This window comes from Solanum lycopersicum, chromosome 2 (genome assembly GCF_036512215.1).
Source record: "Solanum lycopersicum chromosome 2, SLM_r2.1".
NCBI classification, from domain to species: Eukaryota; Viridiplantae; Streptophyta; class Magnoliopsida; order Solanales; family Solanaceae; genus Solanum; species Solanum lycopersicum.
Window position 1 is genome coordinate 53763157 of NC_090801.1, and position 20863 is coordinate 53784019.

Sequence of the window (20863 nt, forward strand, 5' to 3'; positions counted from 1 at the left end):
AAGAAAGGTTATAATTGAAAAATAGGCTTATGGAAAGGAAGATTTGTTGTTGGAGATGAGACTGTACAGGAAGAAGGAGATCGCTATGAACTGGGTGGTATTGTAGAGGGAAATCTGAATTTTGAGCTTCAGTGGATAGCAGGGGAAGTGGGTTTAAGTTTCAGTTTTCTTTTCTTTTTTACTTTAAAATAATTTTCTTTTTCTTTACTGTATAATGTAATGTTTAAATAATTTTTTAGATTAAAAAATAACACATGTCATTATTTAATTAGTTAAATTAACATGTCATTGCGAGTGTATTTCACACATTTTCTACTTTTAGCTTATTCTAAAAAAAATGTTTAAATGGTTCAAATTTGAAATGGTAGAGGTGTTTAATAGGTAAAAGTCTTAGTTTAAATGTCTAAGTGAATTATGCGGACAACTTTAAGGGACCACAGATGACTTCAGCCTAAATATAAACACCACTAGTATATATGTAGTAGAGAAAATGATCAAAAGCCCCCTTGATCTATATCCGTATTTTCAACTACACACTTTAACTTTACAAGAGTTCTGTCAACCTCCTGAATTGTTTGAAACTGTAATAATTACGCACCTAAAAAGCCACAACCAGATCTGTCTTAGGCTGTGAACTTCACGTGTTTACAGGTAAAATCAATTAATCTAGTATTTTTTTAAAATTTTTTTATAATTCCTTTCCACTTTTTTCTATACTCTCACAATTTCTCAAATCTCTAAAGTAACTTCTTCCCTCAATTCTTTCAAATTCTTGTCGGAGAACATTAAAAAATAATCTAAAAGGATCTATACATATCGCTGCTACATCGGAGTTTTTATCGCTTTGTCGGAGCTCGTTGGTCGGAGCAGTGTAGCCGCATGATTTTGTTGTTGTTGTTGTTGTTGTTGTTGTCGACCTTGTTGTGAGAACAAGGGTAGGTCTTCATGGTGGTTGTCTCGAAACGGGACAGAGATAAGAGGAAAGGGGAAGAGGAGAACGGGGTTTTGTTGGTGGTTTTCGCCGGAGGTAGCGACAATGATGCCTAATGGTCGAGTAGCAAAAGAGGGAAAACAAACGAAAGCACTAGCAATGCCACTAATGGGTGTCAATTGAGACTGATTCCTTTTATTGATTAATTGAAATATGAAATTGATAATTAAAAGGATTTACAATAAAAAAAAATATTCTCACTAGAAAGGTCAATTGAGTTTAATGTAAACCCAATTTATTTATTTTTTCAAATTTGATTCAGATTTCATTTTTGGATGATTGAAAAGCATGTCATTTTATTTTTAGTTGAATTGATTGTTTTTTCTAAAAAAAATTATATGAGAGTTTACAAGTTTGTGTAAAATCAACAATGGTGAATTTGGTATAAGAATTTGGTCTTTGTTGTTATGAAGAATAAAGACAATAAATTTGAAAAATAAATAGAAATACATATATTTATAAAAGAGATATTAAAGTTAAAATTTTAACATTTGTTTTTCGTTCTCAAAGAGAGTGAAACACACTCTCTATGCCAGCTAAACATTCAGATAGGTAATAATATCAGTTTAGACAATTCGAATGATGATAGGACTTTCATATAGTTAAAGTGTGTAGTTGGAAATTCATATATAGATTAGAGGGACTTTTGATCATTTTCTCATAACCTCATAACCTTGACAACGTATACATATTTTATAAACTAGTTTATCGAAATGTTTAGGTTCGTAATTAACCCTAAATTAATATATTTTATACCAAATTTAAGTCACTAGTGAAAAAGACACATCCAACCATAAAAAGAGATATGTAACTTCTTTTGTAACCTCAAAGGGGCAAAAACCAATCTAACAAGGCCAAACAACACCAATTATATAATCTAAATAATGTAAAAAAACACAGACAAAATAGCTAAGCAGAATTAAAATGTTGCGCTGAAACAGAAATAATAGGATCGCAAAAAAAAAGAAAAAGGCAAGGTCTAACATTAAGTAAAAAGTCATTTTGATTAAGAAAAAAAAAGGTCAAAGAGTTTACATTTGTGTATATATATTAAGCTATAAAAATGTCTAATTAAAATATGTCTAATACACTAAACTGAATTTGCTGATCCAATTTCCATTTCAAGTTTTGGTGGCACCAACCATTGATGAAATAGCAGCAGCTAGCACTGATTGAAAGCTAGGATCTGATGTAATTGCCTTTGTCAATGTTTCAGTTAGTGCTTGTTGAGAAGAATCCTCCTTCAATTTATTACTACTAGTGTCAAATTGTTTGTGGGATGAGCCAATGTTTATGAGGTTATTGTGATATGGTAATGTACTAGTAGAATCATAATTTAGACCCCCACTGCCCAAAATTGGCATTGTGGTCGACTCAGTCGAGGAAAAGCTTAAACTGTTAGAGAGAAATCCTAAACCGGATTGGAAATTGGAAGGGAAATTGAAACTAGTGAATGATGAAGTAGTAGGGAATGTGGTGAAGTCTAATGTGATGGTGGGAAAAGGATTTGAAGATGAATTGGATAAATAGAGAGGTGTAGTTTTCGAAATATTTGGCAAATTTTTGGATGTTTGAAAACTTGTTGATGAACCCGAAAGAAGCATAGAGGCTGCAGCAGAAGTTGTAGAGGCCATAGCTGTGGCCTCAATAGGAAGTGAATGATTATGTGTTCCTTCATATGTTGTGATCAATATAGACATGTCTTCGAGACACCGTTGGACTTGTTTCCTCACGGGACATAATGGTGCCACTGAGCAACGATAATATGATCGTGGACATGGATTACCTCTAGATATCTTTTGTCCATATTTTCTCCATTGACAACCATCATTTATCTGTCATCAACAAAGTAATCATAAGTTTGAAAGGGGACAAAAGGGAAAATATTATGAATTTGTATCATTGGAAGTTAGAAATCAAGGTGAATAAGGTTGGAATTGACCTAATCAACTAATTATCTTTTTGAAAACATGAATTCTTTTATAGTAGTCTTGCAACTAAATCAAAACTCGGACACTAGTCGATAAATTTGTACTTTAAAATGAAAATATAGACTTCTTATCACACTGAAAATGGAATGATAACCGTAAGAATTGAACTCACATCAATTATGTGATAGATAATACGTAACGTTAGTTGAATTTTTCAACTTACTGTTGGGTAATCGCACTTGGTTCGAACCGAAACTCTAGCTCTCTTGACATTAGGCTGAGAAACTTCATCATCCTTTTTGATACTTTCATCATCACATTTTTTCACTGTTTTGACAACTTCACTAGTTGGGCCTGGGCTTGGATCATTACTGGGCTTTATAAATTCTGATTCACATACACCAGTGCTGTAGTCCAGCCCAAGTTTAAGCCCATTATTGGACTGATCATTGCAAGAAGGAGAGTCCTCTATTGTCTTGTCATAACTTCTTTTCTTGTCAACTTTTTTGTATTCGCTAGGACTCGGACTTCGCCCGAGTCTAAGCGAGACGAGTTCAGATTCTTCTTCATCTGCAATGTTTTCATGTGTACATGTTGGGCTGCCGCTGCTCTTCTTGAAATCTGGTTGACAAATATTGAAAAATCGAGTCTGGAGAGACGTGTAATCCTTTTCTATCTGTTGAAGCAACAACTTTAATCTTGCGTTCTCTAGTTTGATTTTATTCACTTCTGCTATGGCTGACTTGAATTCATCATCCTACATTCACAAATTTTATAATTCAGTCAAACATCATTTTGCGAGTGAAATAACGATTTTCAATCACGTAAAATTCATGTCTAAAAGCAACTAATTGTCTTTTTCTCGTATATTTTATTAGAAAAATAAATTTGCCAACTTAATCAAAACATTTCAGAGATTTAAAACTAAGCAAGATCTTGTACAACTATTATGATTATAAATGGAAGTCATTATATACTTTTGAGTTCGATTGATTAAAAGGGTAATATATAGTTTGTATAACATTAAAAAAAACTTTGTAAATAAATTCATATAGTTGACTTGGAATAAATCTGAAAACTAATCAAAAACAACATAGAGGTTGAATATCGAAGACGAAAACTATAATTTGAATACTTTCTATCGAAATCAATTTTATTCACAGAGATAGAATTCGAGACCTCATACATACAAAATTAATTACACATTCGTTAGATCACATAGAACGAAGAAAAAGGATAATAGAGATTGTGGATTACCTTTGAAATTTTTTTGACATCTTCTTCTTCATGATTATTAGCACTTGAGATGGAATTATCCCTTTTTTTCTCCATTTGCTTATAAATTGGAAGCTTTTTTTTTTTGGTTTGTTTGGTCTTTTTTAAGAGTCTTTGAAGGTACTTATAGTAGTAATTGTTTCACAAAGGAGCTTTTTGTCTTCAAACTTATAATATTATTAAATTCACTTAAATTAAATGTAAGTCTCCTCCAATCGCTATTCTTACACACAAACGTTTTATTAAAAAAAAAAAAATTGAAGCTAGTGACCGCCAATCATATTATATTTTTATATTCATTATTCTATACACACTCTGTTGATGACCTGACTATTAGAAGAAAAAATTGTATAAAAAAAGAACAGTTGAAGTTCAAATTCAACGTTAATGACAGATGAGTTTTGAAGACTTTATGATAAAAACAACGTATATTTTGGCTGTCTCTGATCGATCTTCATGTATATATTTTTTGAAAATATTGTACTTCTTCGTTTTTAAATCATTCTATCTGCATTGAAGTTCAACTGAGTCACCTAAGATTTATTCGGAAGAACACTTCCCATGAGAATTTTTCACACCAATAACTAAAAATTGAGATTTTAAAATAAAAATTATATAATCATCTGTTGTGGTCACATTTTTTTTTACGATGCCACTTGGTGGGATGGCGTTCGATATACGGTTCAGGTTTTTCAAATTTTGGGTAGTTAAAAGTAGATAATTTAAATTTTAGTTCAGTAATTCATTATACGGTAAATTAAACTTCGGTTTGATACGGTATTTGGTAACACCATATTGAAGTAAGAGTTGGTTGTATTACAAAGTTATTACTATTTCTGCAATTATTTCTATTTTTTTATGTGAAGACACGAATAATAGAAAATCAACAAGTAAGAAGATACCAAGAAAAATAAATTGATACAATTAAAAGACGTATATATTTGAATTATTCATGCTTGTTCTTTAACTTTTTCTTTGGAACAGTACTCATGAATAACGAATAAGTTGATATATGACCTTAAATAATTTGATATTCGAGGAATACCAAATATTAAATGATATTAATATCTCATATAAAACTCAAATATCATAATTCTAAAATTTCACTCAAATTCCGTATCAAATACTGAGTTACCAAATTTTTTTATTCAATTCAATAATTCGATTTTCATATTTTATGCTCACCCCTACACTTCATTGTTTTAGTAGTGATATTTTTGAAGCTTCGTACGAAATTAAAGGTCACATGGCAAAATGGTCAAACAAATCATACTTAGGAACTTAATTTGCCATGGCCGGTGACCAGAGAGTCGTAGGTTCCAAAGGAGAGGTAAATATTTTTAATTTTGACCGTTCAAAATTATTAATCAGATAAATTTTACGTCGTGCTTGTATGTATTGTATAGGGTAAAATTCAAACTCAAAGTATATATGAGTTCGGAGCCTAAAACGTATAAAATATTAACGAAAATTTCAAAATAGTATATGAATATTTATTTTAACCAAAAGGGCAAAATCGTTGGAAGGACAACGATTTCGCTCATCGGAAAAAGTAAAATCGCTGCCTTACCAGCGATTTCCAAAACAATTTTTTGTTAATGATTTTTTAATAAATCGCTGCCTAATCAGCGATTTCTTTAATTTTTTAAATTATTTATTTAAAAAAAAACTAAGAGCAAATCGCGGCAAGGGCAGCGATTTGTCTCCAAAGTGTTTTTCTATTTTTTCCAATCAATTTTAAAATTTTTTTTTTACAATTTTTAAAATTAAATTTTAAATTTTTTAAAGAAATTTTAATTTAAAAATTTTCTACTACTTATTCCAAAATAAATTATTTTTAATGATTTTTAATAAGTATCAATCAAATTTTTTCTAAAAAATTGATTTAAAAAAATATTAAAAAAAAATTGGAGACAAATCGCTGCACTTGCTTGCAGCGATTTGCTCCTATTTTTTTTTTAATTTCAAATAAAAAATTAAGAAAATCGCTGCTTAGGGAGCGATTTATTAAAAAATTATTAAAAGAAAAATATTTTAGAAATCACTGTCAAGATAGTGATTTCTTTTTATCAAATTTTTCCAACGACAGAAATCGATCCTCTTCTAGCGAATTTAATCTTTTGGTTAAAATAAAAATTCATATACCGTTTTAAAAATTTTGTTAATATTTTATACCTTTAGACTCCGAACTTAAGTATATATGAATCACAATGTGACATGTTATAAGTCATTACTTAACGATGATAATGGACGATTAATAGGTGTTATTATAAGGATATAATTTATGGATCTTTTCCCTTGAAACGTAATTACTTGCTTCATAAGTTTTTAAAATTTTAGTTTTTCTAAATTTTATATTCTGATAATATTGCTAGTCAACTACATTAGAGCTCTGAGCAATTCAACTTTACTTCTTTAATTTATTCATGTTATTCAATTATTTGTTTATCGCCTATAAAATTATTACAAGTAATTAGTATATAATTATAATTTCATTACATATTCAATTTAATTCATGTGTTCGTAAATTATACTTTTTTAATTTAATTATACCATTTTAAGGGTAAATAAGTAGATATGTTCTACCATTGAAAAATCTTCATTTACACCTATTGAACACACCCATCTTTCTTTGGGATGATGAATTATAATTATATACTACATATTCACATCAAATCAAATCAATTAATTTATAGCATTTATGTCTTATATGTTTATTATCTAATTATAATATAATTTAATTAATATATAATATCACCCCTAATTCATCAATTAAACTATGCACAATTAATGCAAGTTGATATATAAATAATAAATGTAAGAAGATATTTTCCCCATTATCCCACCACCCCTCTTAATGTTGATATTGCCTTCTACATATTAAAGTTTTATTTAAAACGCTTTCACATATTGACCACCCCCTTTAATTTATTAAACATAATATTGCATCTATATGAATCCCAATAATAACTTTGATTTTATTTTATTTATAGCTTTGGAAACCTACAATTACGAGTCATTATTTTTCATGAATGCTGATTTAGTTCACCTTCCTGCGTCGCACGCGGCAACAAAACCTTCAAGAGCTTCGTCCAAATAATAATTCAGAAATAGAAAAGGGATCAAGTCGTGTTTACTGTAAACTTTTTTTAAAAAAATCTTTGATTAGTTACTTATCGTATTTTATTTTTATACGTTTCTTAAAAAAGTTTTGACTAAAGAATGTATTAATTTATTTCGTAACACCTAAGTCCTTTATTATAAATATGTGTTGTTATATTAAGATAAAGATTTAACTCATGTATCCATATTTAATTTAATTTGACGGTGACTTGAAATTTTAAAAGGTGAATTCAACATTATATTGAATTAGTTTAAAAAAGATTATGACTTTTTTTAAAAAAAAAAAAAAAGAAAGAAAAGATCTTGACTCTCATTACATCTGTCCCTCTAAAATATTTTCTTTAATGCATTATAACGTTGAATTATTTCGAGGGTTGATCTATTCATGTTGGATAATTAATTATTTTTTTAAATGTCGTATTAATTTTCAATAACAGAAAATGACTGTCAATTTGAAAAAGAAATGGCAACACATCCCTTTAAATAAGACTCGTTGACCTAATTAAGATCTAATTGTACAAAATATTACCCAGAGCCCTAGCTAGATAAACATTTATAAAATGTTGTACGTAGGATTAGCAACTAACTCAAAACCAAGAAAAATTTTTCTATCAAAAGTAAATTTATTCTAAGACTCAAATTTGAAATCTCTGACGAAGGATTAAAAAATTATTTGGGAGAGAGGTATTTGAAGTACACATTACATATGAGGTGCAATCACCTAGTGCCCTAGATAAAAACATTTATAAAATGTTATAGTAGCTAGTAGCAACAAAAAACAATAGAGCATGTTTTCCTTGTTCGGTGTTTGATACATGTTTTAGGCTCTATTTTTTTCATTCGGTATTTGATACTTTAAGCTCCAAATAATGTTGGATCAATGCGTCGGAAAGCTAGTTCGATATTGCGAAAGGTTTTCCTACAAAAGACGGATTTTATTCTTAAAATTCAAATTTAAGGTCTGTAGTATCTAAAAAATAGAGAGAAGTACTTGCTTATAAAATTGAAAGTCTCTCTAATATCAAATTTACATTTTGAAAAAATTCCTATAATAAGATTTGGGGGTGCTTTTCCTACAAAAACTATGCTAACTCATGACTCAAACTCGTTATTTTTATCTAAAATAAAGAAGTACTCACCATCACACCGAAATCTTTAAAGATAAGAGAGAGGGGTCTTTAATTTGAACTATTATACATGAGGTGCACCTGATTTTCATTTTTCTTTTTCTTTTCAATGTCCCAACTTGGTCATCAATAAGCTGCTGTCAAAGTGTCAACTATAATATTTTTTAAAAGAATTGAACATGGCATGACATCAATATATTAATTAAGATATTTCATTATTTTAATACACCTCAATTAGAGTGATTCTTCAATTTTTTTGAACTCTTAATTAGCCTACCGTTGAAACAAGACACATCTATGATTCATCATAATCCATCTAGCTTGTCAATCTCTTGAAGATTGAGTACTGCTATTTTTAATATTTTATGTTAATATTTAATAATTTTAACTTTAAAATTATGTATACATGGGAAGTATAACCTATTTTTTTTTCAGTATTATCAATTAAATTTGACTTGTTATAATAAGTTTCATATATTATGAACAAATAGTTTAATTAGTTTTATCTAATCATAAATGTAAAGTTCCTTTATACTATAATTAATATGTAGACCGTTAAACCTAAGGGCATCTAGGGGTACTTTAATTTTCTTTACTATAACTATTTCTTTATTTTTCACTCGTTATTCAATATTTATATCAAAATTTTGATTAAATTTAAATCATACACGATGAAGATGGTACTCCGATCTCAATAAGATAAACTCATACCCATAATTCAAATTCAAAGTTCTAACTAAGAATGAAGCAGTCTTCTATATAGCGACTTTATTTTGTTCTAAGCAATGATATTTTGCCAACTCAATTTGAATATTGCTGAAAATTTTGTGTTTTTTTAAAATGAATGATTATAATATTGTTCTTGAAAAATGCAAAACACTTAAATTGATATAGATGGACTATTATTTATCACAAGTACAAGACTTAATTATAATTTTTGTATTTTTAATTGTTTTAAAAAAGATTATTATACAGAATATTTTTTATGCAAGAAAAATAATTTAATAGTATAGTTTTAATTAAGAAAATAATTACAAGTGCACTGATTACTGCAATCCAAGCTTGCATGTCGGGTTGTCGCAATATTTTAGTGTGTTACGTAAAAAAAATTAAAAAGAAAAACTCGTTTACGGATTGTAATGGACACGTTAATTAGCTTATTGTTGTAATATGTATGTAGCACACAAAAAAAGCATGTTATATCTTTTAATTAAAAATAATAATCTAAACTATTATTTTTGTTCACTAGGTCTATATATTTATTTTAGTTATTATTTAAAAACTTTTAGGTTTCGGAATTTATGAGTTAGTAGGTTTAAACGGGGAGAAAATGTGTCATGTAGGCATTATATGGTAGGACATGAAAATTTAACACGGCAGGGTGTACAACAATCTAAAATGAACTTTACTACGAAACAAAACTTAATAAATTTGCATAGATAAATTATCATAGGTGAGTGTCGTACGAAACAAAACCTAATAAATTAGCTAGATAAATTATCACAGATGAGATATCTAACTCAAGAAAACATAAAGAATTATATTTTTTACATTGACAGCATAAAAGACAATGATTTACTTGTTTATCTACGTCCTTTAAGAGTTGAAATTAAAAATATTTTCTATAGGATAGGTTTACATGTATTCCATTTTTTGAACTCCAACCAAGTACATAAATAACAAGAATTTAGCTACCTTTCTCATAATTAATAAGAAGGAAGAAAGCAATCCCAAAACTTACTTTATACATATTATTAATATTACTAATTATATTAAAGATATGATGCATCTAATCAAACAAAACCCTAGACCTTTTTCACTCAAAAGTCAAATCTTAAAACTCTCATATCGTTTTCTAGCATAAGTTGTGAAGCACACACTCACTAATTAAATTATTTTAGCACCACGTTTGGCAAACCACTCCAAAATTTAAATGTTATAATAGTATAGTGATGATAGCCCACAAATTAAAACAAAAAATATTGATTTTGGTAAATTAAAGGTGGTGATTGATCTCACTTGATAAATCCAAGTTTTGTTGGTAGTATCAGTTGGTAACAAGTACATTAGTATTATTTAAAAGTGGTCAATGTGTGGAAAATTAACTAATTTTTAAGATAAAAATATGTGTATTTGTGGTCGACTATAAAATTAGATATTTTATGTATATATATTATGTATATTATATATTTTAAAATTAATACTCCCTTCGATTAAAAAAAATGACCTCATTTTTTTTTATCTGTTTAAAAAAGAATGACCTCTTTCTTTTATGGTAACATTTTTATCTCAGCTTTCCATGTGACATATTTAAGACCACTAGATTAAAGGACAATTTTATATATTTGATATAACTTTAATTTAGGACCATAAAATTCAGAAGTCTTCTTTATATTCTTAAACTCCGTGTCAAGTCAAATCAAGTCATTCTTTGTGAAACCATGAGAGTATAATATTATTAATTTATACATGCTATAGAAAAAGCTAAATAAAACATTTAATTAAATATTGAATTATATTTATCTTCATGTTCTACAAATTTTATGTGAATGCAATTTTTTAAAATAGTTATACGTGACAACTAATCAAAAGTAGAGACGGTGTTACCACACACCTAGAAAATTTCTAATCTCTCGTCACATTTATCAAACTTCAATTTAATGGTAAAAGATGTTTGGATCAATAAATTGGTCAAAGAATTAGGAGTAGCTAATATGTTGGTCACATCCAACTTATAGTATTTCAAGCTTTAAATATTTTTAATTTAAATAACAAATTTCACTTTTATAGTCTGTATTAGGGATATGAATAAAACTGTAAATCGAGTTAAATTAAAAAAGAAAAAGTCTTGACTAGTGGTTTGGTATTTTTATTATTATACTTGAGTTGATTTAGTTCTAAACATAAAAAAATTATTTTGAAACCAAACTAACCCGATATTATTTATATAAATATATAATCTTTATGATTGATTGATGAATAAAGAAAGAGAAAACGATGGTCCTGCGAAAATCCGATTGAAGATACATTTTACTATAATCATCTAATTAGTGCATACATTAAGGCCAAGTTGAATTTTTTAATTGAATTTGGGTCAATGATTTAGATTAGACATTAAAAAGAATAGTATTTCAAGTGAGGATGATTACTTAAGCATCTAATTAGAAATTAAGAGGAGTTGACTGTAGGAAAAGGAAATTTTAGAAAAATTAAAAAGCAGATAAGACTGATTAAGAGCTTTGACTTGAGCCATGACATTTCATGGAACCAACCCTCTATTTTTTATTGTTTTTATTGAAAATAATATTATGGTAATAAATTCAGATTATTTAAAATAATTGGGATATTAATTATTAACATGTGTGAGAGTGATTGAGTGGGATGACGTAGGAGATGATTTTCATACTTATTAAAGGAAATTCCGCAAATAGCCACTAAAAATTACGTCATCCGTTTAAAAAAGAATGACCTACTTTGACTTAGAACGGAGTTTAAGAAAAGAAAAAAGACTTTTTAATCTTGTGGTTCTAAATTAAAGTTAAGTCAAATGTACCAAGATATCCTTTATTCATGTGGTCTTAAACATGTAATGTGAAAAGTTAAAGTTAAAGTCTTGTCAAAAAAAAAGGGTCATTCTTTTTTAAACGGGGGGAGTACTTAACTAGGTTGTATAACTATAATTTGCTAATTACGATTCGTATCTATATGTTAGAGGGAGGAGAGAGGCTAGCAAAGTTAGGAGAGGAAGAAAGAGGCAAGTGAGAGAGGGCAGAGAATGGAGAGAGATAAATTGTATTTGTATATCTGTAGAATTGTATATGTATATTTGTCATTAATTATATATATGTAACTGATATACATGTTATTTGTTTATTAGGTGAGCGAGATTGAGAGAGGGAGGAGAGAGGCGAGCAAGAGAAGACAGAAAGTGGAGAGAGATAAATTGTATTTATATATTTGTCATATAATTGTATATCTATTACATGCATAATTTGTAATTGTATATGTATAAGAGATGAGAGAGGTGCATGTGATTATAGCTAATTGGAGATTACTAGTGGTAATTAGTTTGAATCATAACTATATTAACTAATTAACCTGTATATATTTACTTATCCGAGTAACTCGGTGTAGAGATTCTTTGGGCCACAATCCCTAAAGCAACAATAGGCTTTAAATTGAGTTTCTTTAGTTGTATGGGCCGGCAAAGGCAATTCAGGATAATTTCTTTTGATTATTCTTTGTGTATATGCACGCGTCAGATTTTTAAATTTTAATTTTTTTATATAATAAGATATTATGCTAGTTTGTATATATCTTAACTATATTTTTCCGTACGTAATACCTTCACAACGTAAATAAATAAAGAGAAATATATTGGTACCTTTTATTGTTCATTGTTGCAAATTCACTAAATTAGTTAGTTGATAATATGTTGTAGTCATGTTAGTACAATTTTCTTTGACCCTATAGTTTCCAGGAGTGATATATATAGACTTATTAGAAATTTTTATGGCATTATAAAATAGAAAGAGAGCCTTATTTTATTTTATATGATATTAATTTGAAATATTTTAAATAAAAACATGATCAGTGATCCCAACTAATTTGAGAGTGATACATTTTTTTTTCTTCTGATTTTGTAATTGCTGCAAATTCACCAAATATATGGATCCTCTTAGGATAGTTGTATTGGGCAAGAAATAGCTTATGTACGTGGTAGGACGAAGGATAGTTAACACGTGAGATCAATAAAGGATATTTACCAAGGCATTTTTATGGAAGGAGGTGTGTCAATGAAGTTCAACCTCGACTTGTTATCAAGATCACAAAATTATCATCATTAGAAAAAACGTGAGAATTTGTGATTTGAAAATTGAAAACTCATATCTTGTTGATGTGGCAAAAACATATATGAGATATGTTTTGCCTGTAATCTTACATGGATGCACGTGAACAATAAAGGAATATATTAGTATTTAGAGGTTTAAAGCACACATTAGGCATAGTACTTTGAGGAGTTGAGTTGATGTTAAACACTAGTGAATTTTAACATCAACATTAGCTCTTGTTGTCTTATTCAATTCTATTGTCGCCTAAATAAGTCATAGCGCGCCCTACTTGACACATGCATGCACATCCTTTCCGGAATTGTTTCTTGAAATACTACGTCAGTCCGCTTTTAATTGTCAAAATTTTCCTTTTTAGAGTCAAACTATAAAATCTTGAATAATATTCTATGATATATTTTTTCATCATATTGATATGTAAAAAATTGCAATTTATAATATTTTTCGTATATTTTAAATATCTAAAAAAATTTATTTACAATACAAAGTTAATGTAATCTAATATAACTTTAAAAATTAATCAAATTGACTTTTCAAAAGAGCTACATGACAAATAAAAGTGAACGGAAAGAATAACTCGAAACATCATGATTTTTAATAAGCTGATCATACCGACAATACACTTTTTTTTTCAATTCTCATTCGGTGTTCAGAACCCAAATTGATGCCCCGTGATCACACATTACCGCTCACATTCTCCGAAATGGTGATGCCCCCAAGATCGCGCATTTCCGAGCCTATTCTCCGTAATGATGCTTCCCACAAAATTCTCTCTCAAAACCCAAAATTTAAACTTATGGTTAAGATTACCAACAACCTACTTAAGTCTCAATGAACTTCACAGCCATCTTAAACAGTAGACTCAAATCTTCTACTTAGTTTTAATGCAGGACGTAGGTCCTTACCATTCAAAATAACATAGTTTGGAAAACAAAAAGAGAAGCTTCACACAACCACAAGAGTTGTCACCATATGTTCAAGCTGTAAAAATAGCTCACGCAAAAATGCAAACGCAAATACGATAGACCTAACGTAATCCGACCCTTGTACAAACCCCATAAATGATTATGCAAGCTGCATTATCTAGTACAATAAACCGTGCATATTCGAAAAACCAAGTGTACGTATTGGATCATAGGAACCTACCATAAGTAGGTACTAACAAAAGATCGTAAAGGACTCTCTTTCTTATGAGTCTTCTCAAAACATTAGTTTATACATACAATTTTGAGAACACATACATTCTCAGTTCCTTCTTCCTTGCCTGTTCCGATCTGTCTGAATATATACATGAGCTCTTCACGCAAAAAGAAAACCTCTTCCTCCTAACTTTTATCCCTTTTGACTATTCATTCATCAGTGGAAAGTGTAAAAAGTTGAGCAGAAAAAATGAAAATCCTCATTCTTCTTCTTCTTCAACACAAGCTGAGTTTACTACACTAAATTTGGTCCACTATACAGTGCTCCAGCTACAGTCAAGTCCTCAGGTTTCTCCCTCTCTTTGAGCCATGCATACTCACTTTGCTCTTCTTCAGGTACTAAAAAGTCATTCACTGTACTTCCACAAACAAAAAGACAGGAAAACAAGAATCTTAGAATTAGGATGGATAATGTCGGACAGACAATTTCTTTATTTTCCATATTTAGAATGTCATTTCAAGTACAATCAATTATGGAAAAATGTCCCTTCTAAGTATACTTTATTATAATATATCCTGTACTTTGGAGAATCAAATCAAAGGTACTTCTTTTACTAGTAACTAAAAGAGTCAATTTGTTTGACGATTTAAGATAGTAAAGCAGAATTTTGAATCTTGACATCTTGAACTAAAATAAAAACGATTGCTCCATGAAGAGTTATTCAGTGTGTATGACCAGCCTGACGAGGTTCATCCGAACCCTCTTCGGTGGAAAAATAACACAGTTTATGCATGATTAAAATTCTCCGTGTGCTTACTTCTTCATTTTCTAAACCACTTAGTAAAAATACTGGTTATGCCACTGATTGTATGTCAACTTAACAGTGTGAGAAGTTTATACTCTTGTCAACTGTCAAGTGCACAAAATTTTAAATCAGTGGAAGTATACAGCATTATACCTGACATGTTGGCAAAGGGGAAGTCATAGTAGTATTGGCAGTGGCGACCGTCAGGATCACAATAAGGTGGGCCGAGAACATCTAGTACGGCGCAAGCTGTCTTTGCTGTGAAGCAGTGCATATTACCTCCGTCAGCAGGATAGAGGATTGAAGTTTTGCAAGGAGCTTTAAACTTGGAATTCACCTTCAATTTTGCAAGACGCAGACCTGTACAATCCCCTGCATCATTTGAGAACGAACGATTCTGTAACTCTGGCTTCATACAAGAGAAGTAAATACATAAATAGTTGATGTCTACTATTAATGTACGGAATATAGTTGGAAAATACATTAACAGTTGCATTTATAGATATTTGAAGTCTCAAATCTGAATTTATGTACATGACTTTGCAAATGCAAAAGATTTCATGCGACTTACCATTTTTTAAGTGCAAGTTAACAAGATAAGGACTTACTGTATTAAGAATCACAGCCTTACCTTATCTTCACCATGATACGGACTCCAAGTTCTTATGGCAGAGCACGAGGAGATTTATCATCAAATAAGGACTTACTGTCAGAAATATTCGCACCTGGTGTAGTTGATTTCGGAAGGAGATTGTCCGCCCAATCATAAGATTTTATGTGCATTTTCCCAAAGAGAAGCTTGCTGAAAACTGTCATTCCAGGATGGTTATGAAGAGGAATGACTGCTTTTGGTGGTAAGCAAAAGATACCAATCTAACAAAATAAAAACAAACTTTAAATCTTCAATCAAGAGGAAGAAGTGAAATAGCGAGTTTAACTTCTACAAAACCGACAATATATTGAAGAATTTAATTATTAAGTCACCTAAACGATATTAAATTCTAGGAAAGGTCGACCTAATTGGCTACATACCGAGAATTTGTCACATTCATGGAGATGCAAGTATGTTATTTTAGGAGGTTTATCTGATACAGTTGACTTGAAATATGGCATATTGGGTCTTAAGCCAACATCTGCTTCAGTCATCTTATCTGTACAGAGGAAAATGGAGCAACTACTAATTAAAAGACTGTTATATAAGAAGAAGAAAATAAAGCAAACAAAGAATTAGTCTTCATCTTTGTATATTATCTGAGTTATTTTATTTTGATGGAACGCGTAATTTTTTTAACCCGACAAACACGAAAATCCTCGAATCATGGACAATCACACCAAAGCAGAAAAGGCAACGATAAGAAATTCATCCTTACCATGACGAAGAGAATTAATGAAGTAAAAAATATATGTGAATCGTGATAATTGTGTATGTTGAAACACATGTCATGTACTCAATTGAATTGGTGTATACCTCATACTCCCTCCATCACCATTTCAAAAAGGATGGCCTAGTTTGACTTGGAACGAATGTTAAGAAATTAAAGAATATTTTTAATTTTGTGATTCTAAATTAAAGTTATATCAAATGTACCAAAATGCCATTTAATCTTGTGGTTTTAAACATGTCACATGAAAAGTTAAAATTAAAATTTTGCCGAAAAAGAAAAGGACTCATTCTTTTTAAACAAACTAAAAGGAAATTAGGCACATTCTTTTCGAAACAAAAACTAAAGTGCCGATACTTCCCAATTCCAAAAAAAGTTGTTCCTTTCTTAACCAACAAGACAATAATTTTGATGGACTAAAGTGCAGATAAATTCAACCAAAATCCATAATAGTTTTAAATCAATTCAGCTAAAAAGAAAAACAGTTAAAATGAAGCAAAATTATCGAACATATATACGTCACCCTTGAGAAAGACTTCATATAATAACACATTACCTCTATGGGGAGGAAAACTTTATGACAAAATGTCAAGATCATGTACTACTAAATATAACATCCGCAACAAAAACAATACTAAAAAAAAAGATAGAGAGAAATGAGAAAAAAAACGTGCAATTGTCAGTTTGTCACGAAGGTCTATCGGAAAGAATTATTATGATGGATAAAAATTGTTATGAATTTAGCAAACAAATATTTACATCCTTTTTACACTTTTTTTTATATGCTTAACTTGATCCCAAAGACTTCATCGAAAATCCTCTCTCTACCCTCGGTCTTTATGTCTGGAATAAGTTAACTAATAAAAATATAGCGTCTCTAATAGTTTTTTTAGATGAGTAGCGGAGCAAAGTAGATGCTTGGATCGATTCTCCTATCGCCTATATTTACAAAAAAACACGTGCGTGATCATGAAAATAGATCACACACTTCAAAATCTCACTAGTGGCTAGAGGAATAAGACTGCGTACACACCAGTTTCTCAAGACCCTTTGTAGGTAGATTAGATTGGTGTTTTGCAAGGTATTTATAATGGCAATGGCAGAGCAGTTACATCAATGCGTTTCTAAAATTTGCACCATGTACCTCAAAACACGCACTTCGTTTCAACGCTAACAGAATCGTTGCGGCAACATTTTATACACATGTACCAATCAAAAGTAGTAGAAATTAAACAAATAATCACGCCAAAGCAAAGAGAAAAAATACAGATTTATATAGAGAGAGAGGGAGAAAAAAAACATACCCAAAACTGACTTGACAAGTTCAACATTTTCCGGTGACGGCACAACGCCAGGTTTGCAATTAGTGAAAACTTGTTTGCAAGTTCGATAGAGTTTCTGAACCCTTGACATTCCTATTTTCTGCCGCTTCCGCTTCTTCTTCAACTCTCCGTTCTCGTTACCCTTTCGATCGATTTTCTCCGTCATCATCAATCCAAATATTGAATAATTCGAGAAAATACAAAAGAAAAAAAAAGAGCAGGCACAATTTTACTGTTCTATGAACAGTATTTGCACATGTATCATTTGCTATGAAAACAGAGGAAATGAAATTTTACAAATCTGTGATGCTGCGCTGCTGTGTTGCGCGTGAAGGATTATTTCAATGGAAAAAAGTTGAGATGTATATAAATGGAGAATAGTGGATAGCGATGGGTGAAAGAGGTGCATAAGTATATATTGTAGAAAATGAAAAAACCAGGGGCCATTTTTCCAGTGGGCTCTTCTAACAGTGGATTTTTGTATAGTTTTTCCTTTCTCCTTCCAAAAAAAACACCAAATGGTATTTCACGCCCTGCTCCTTTTAAATTGGTGAAAGTATTACTGACGGATTGTTTGGTACGAATATTGATAATGCATGGATTAGAAATATATGAATTAATAATGCAGAAATTAGTAATATAGAGAATAATAGTGGAGAGATTATTTTTTGTTAAGTATTTGATTTGTTATTTTTTACTTAATTTTGTGTTTTAATTTATAATACTATAAATAAAAAAAATCATATTATATCCTTATGTTATTATGAGTGTTTTTTTCATGTAATTAGATCATGGTAGATAACTGTCAGACCGGATAAATTTTTTTTAAAGAATTATTTATTTGATTTAATTAGTTAAATCAAATACATGTATACATAAAATTGTTACAATTTTAAGATATGATGTACCACTAAAAAGATCATTGATGGCACAATGTATTTCCAATTTTTTGTTGGTCAAGTATATATTTTATACTTAACATAACTTTAAGACTACTTAAATTGTTCATACCTCAATCTTATTTTTATTTTTAAAACAAATAGTTTCAAGTGGATAAACGACAAATTATCTTGAATATAAAAAAAAAAAAGAAAAAATGGAAAAAAAATTTAGTGAAATCATTATATTACACCAAAAGGATTTGGAGAATTAAAAAAGAACATTTATAACCATTTCGATATAAATAAAAAGGAAATTAAATTACAAAAGAAATTTAGAAAAAAAAATAAGAGGTTAGTTTAGTCATTTAGAGGTATTATCCAATGTTTAACAAAGCTTAAATTAGTTATTCCTTCAGTTTTTACGAATAAGATAATACCACATGTGATAGATATCCATGAATTAAATTAAATGAACTAATTAATATGTAAATTTTAATCCATAAATTATTTTACCTAATACCGCCTACCAAACGGATCCTAATAATATTAGTAAAGTGGGTATTAGTATAGAGTTATTAGTTATAAATAGATGGATAATATATGTATTAATTAGATATATTAATTATTTTATTTTTCTTTATTTTTGTTAATTAGTAGAGGTTTGTTAGCTCATTAGGATTGGTAAGGTAAGATTAGAGGCTCTATCTAGTGGTATAAATTTATTTATTTTTAAAAAAGTTATTTTATTTTTATTTTATATAATATAATATATAAACTTTCTCCTAATTTATATATTATATTCTATATTTGTGAAAATTTAAATTACAGATTAAATGCATTAATAATTTTATCATATATTAAATATGTGAACTTATATAATAAATTAAATATGATATTAATTTTATTCATAAATAAATCACCTTTTAATTAACTATCTAATATAATACTTTAATTATTTATATAAGATTTTATATCCGCATAACTCACTTTCAAATGATGGATCAAACGACTCCTTGTAGATAATAATTTTTTGGTAGGCTTCTAAATAGGATTTTTCAATTAAGGGCGGAGAGAGTTATGTGGTTTCTTGCTATTATTAAATTAGGATTAATGAGGTAAGATTTACTCCACTTGCTTATACTGATTTTTCGCTTATCTTATTATTAATAAAAGATCGTTAAAAATCCTGTCTAGTGGTATAAATTTGTTTTTTAAAAAAAGTTATTTTATTTTTTATTTCTAGAAAATAATATATGTAAGTTTTCTCCTAATTTATATACTATATTCTATATTTGTGAAATTTTAAATTACAAATTAAATGCATTAATAATTTTATACATATATTAAATAATGAATTTATATAATAAATCAAAAATGATATTAATTTACCTACTAATTAACTATTAAATATAGTGCGATTATTATTTATATAAAATTTTATATTCGTGTAATTCACTTTCAAATCATCGATATACGACTCCTTATAGATAACAATTTATTGATAGGCTTCTAAACAGGATTTTTCAATTAAGTACGCAGAGTTATGTTGATTTTATGCTATTATCAAATTATTTTTTTGTCTTCCTAACTTTTGATTTTTGCTATTTTCAATTTATAGGTACAATTCAATTTTCAAAACTGAATTTTGCGAGTTTAACTATAATTGAATATAAAAATTTATAATATTTATATCTTTTTATTTAGATAGACAAAAGTAGAGGAAAAATATACCTGTAAAGTATATATGCAAATATTTTCTATTATATTTTGAGAATATTGTGTTTTTATCGTTCAAAAACTTAAAACATACATATTCTTTATATTAATAGACACACATGTGTCATAATCTTATTCACCGATTGAAATTTATTATTTATTGAAACGACGAATAAAATTATATCATGTATTCTTATTTAATTTTTCGTTAGAGTGAAAAGACATATACGTTCTAGTTTTAAAAAATAGAAAAATTAATGTCTCAAAAAATAAAATATATTTATATCTCATTTACAATAATTCAGAAACGTGTTTGTTCT

General features: G+C 28.9%; 2 protein-coding genes across 2 annotated transcripts; both read right to left on the reverse strand.

Moving 5' to 3' along the window:
* Window positions 1-1976: 1976 nt before the first annotated feature.
* WRKY72 (WRKY transcription factor 72) lies at window positions 1977-4704 on the reverse strand. Its single transcript, XM_004233876.5, has 3 exons — window positions 4180-4704; window positions 3146-3679; window positions 1977-2826 (listed from the first exon to the last, which is right to left on the reverse strand). Exons 1-3 carry the CDS (start codon window positions 4252-4254, stop codon window positions 2113-2115), a joined length of 1323 nt encoding a protein of 440 aa, XP_004233924.1. The 5' UTR covers window positions 4255-4704; the 3' UTR covers window positions 1977-2112.
* A 9515-nt stretch (window positions 4705-14219) lies between these two features.
* Window positions 14220-19042, reverse strand: LOC101264995 (plant cysteine oxidase 2). Its single transcript, XM_004233303.5, has 5 exons — window positions 17929-19042; window positions 16275-16393; window positions 15968-16115; window positions 15396-15614; window positions 14220-14850 (listed from the first exon to the last, which is right to left on the reverse strand). The coding sequence occupies exons 1-5, from the start codon at window positions 18113-18115 to the stop codon at window positions 14732-14734; spliced, it is 792 nt and encodes a 263-aa protein (XP_004233351.1). The 5' UTR covers window positions 18116-19042; the 3' UTR covers window positions 14220-14731.
* Between the last annotated feature and the right edge of the window lie 1821 nt (window positions 19043-20863).

Bases quoted from the DNA above. Each gene is read 5' to 3' on its own strand.
- LOC101264995 (XM_004233303.5), bottom strand. From the start codon at position 18,115: ATGATGACGGAGAAAATCGATCGAAAGGGTAACGAGAACGGAGAGTTG. The intron at 15,615-15,967 runs GTGCGAATATTT...CAAATGATGCAG, and splicing joins TCCGAAATCAACTACACCAG to GGGATTGTACAGGTCTGCGT. The intron at 14,851-15,395 runs GTATAATGCTGT...GTGGAAGTACAG, and splicing joins CCCCTTTGCCAACATGTCAG to TGAATGACTTTTTAGTACCT.
- WRKY72 (XM_004233876.5), bottom strand. From the start codon at position 4,254: ATGGAGAAAAAAAGGGATAATTCCATCTCAAGTGCTAATAATCATGAA. The intron at 3,680-4,179 runs GTAATCCACAAT...TTGTGAATGTAG, and splicing joins ATGTCAAAAAAATTTCAAAG to GATGATGAATTCAAGTCAGC. The intron at 2,827-3,145 runs GTAAGTTGAAAA...TGTTGATGACAG, and splicing joins CCAAGTGCGATTACCCAACA to ATAAATGATGGTTGTCAATG.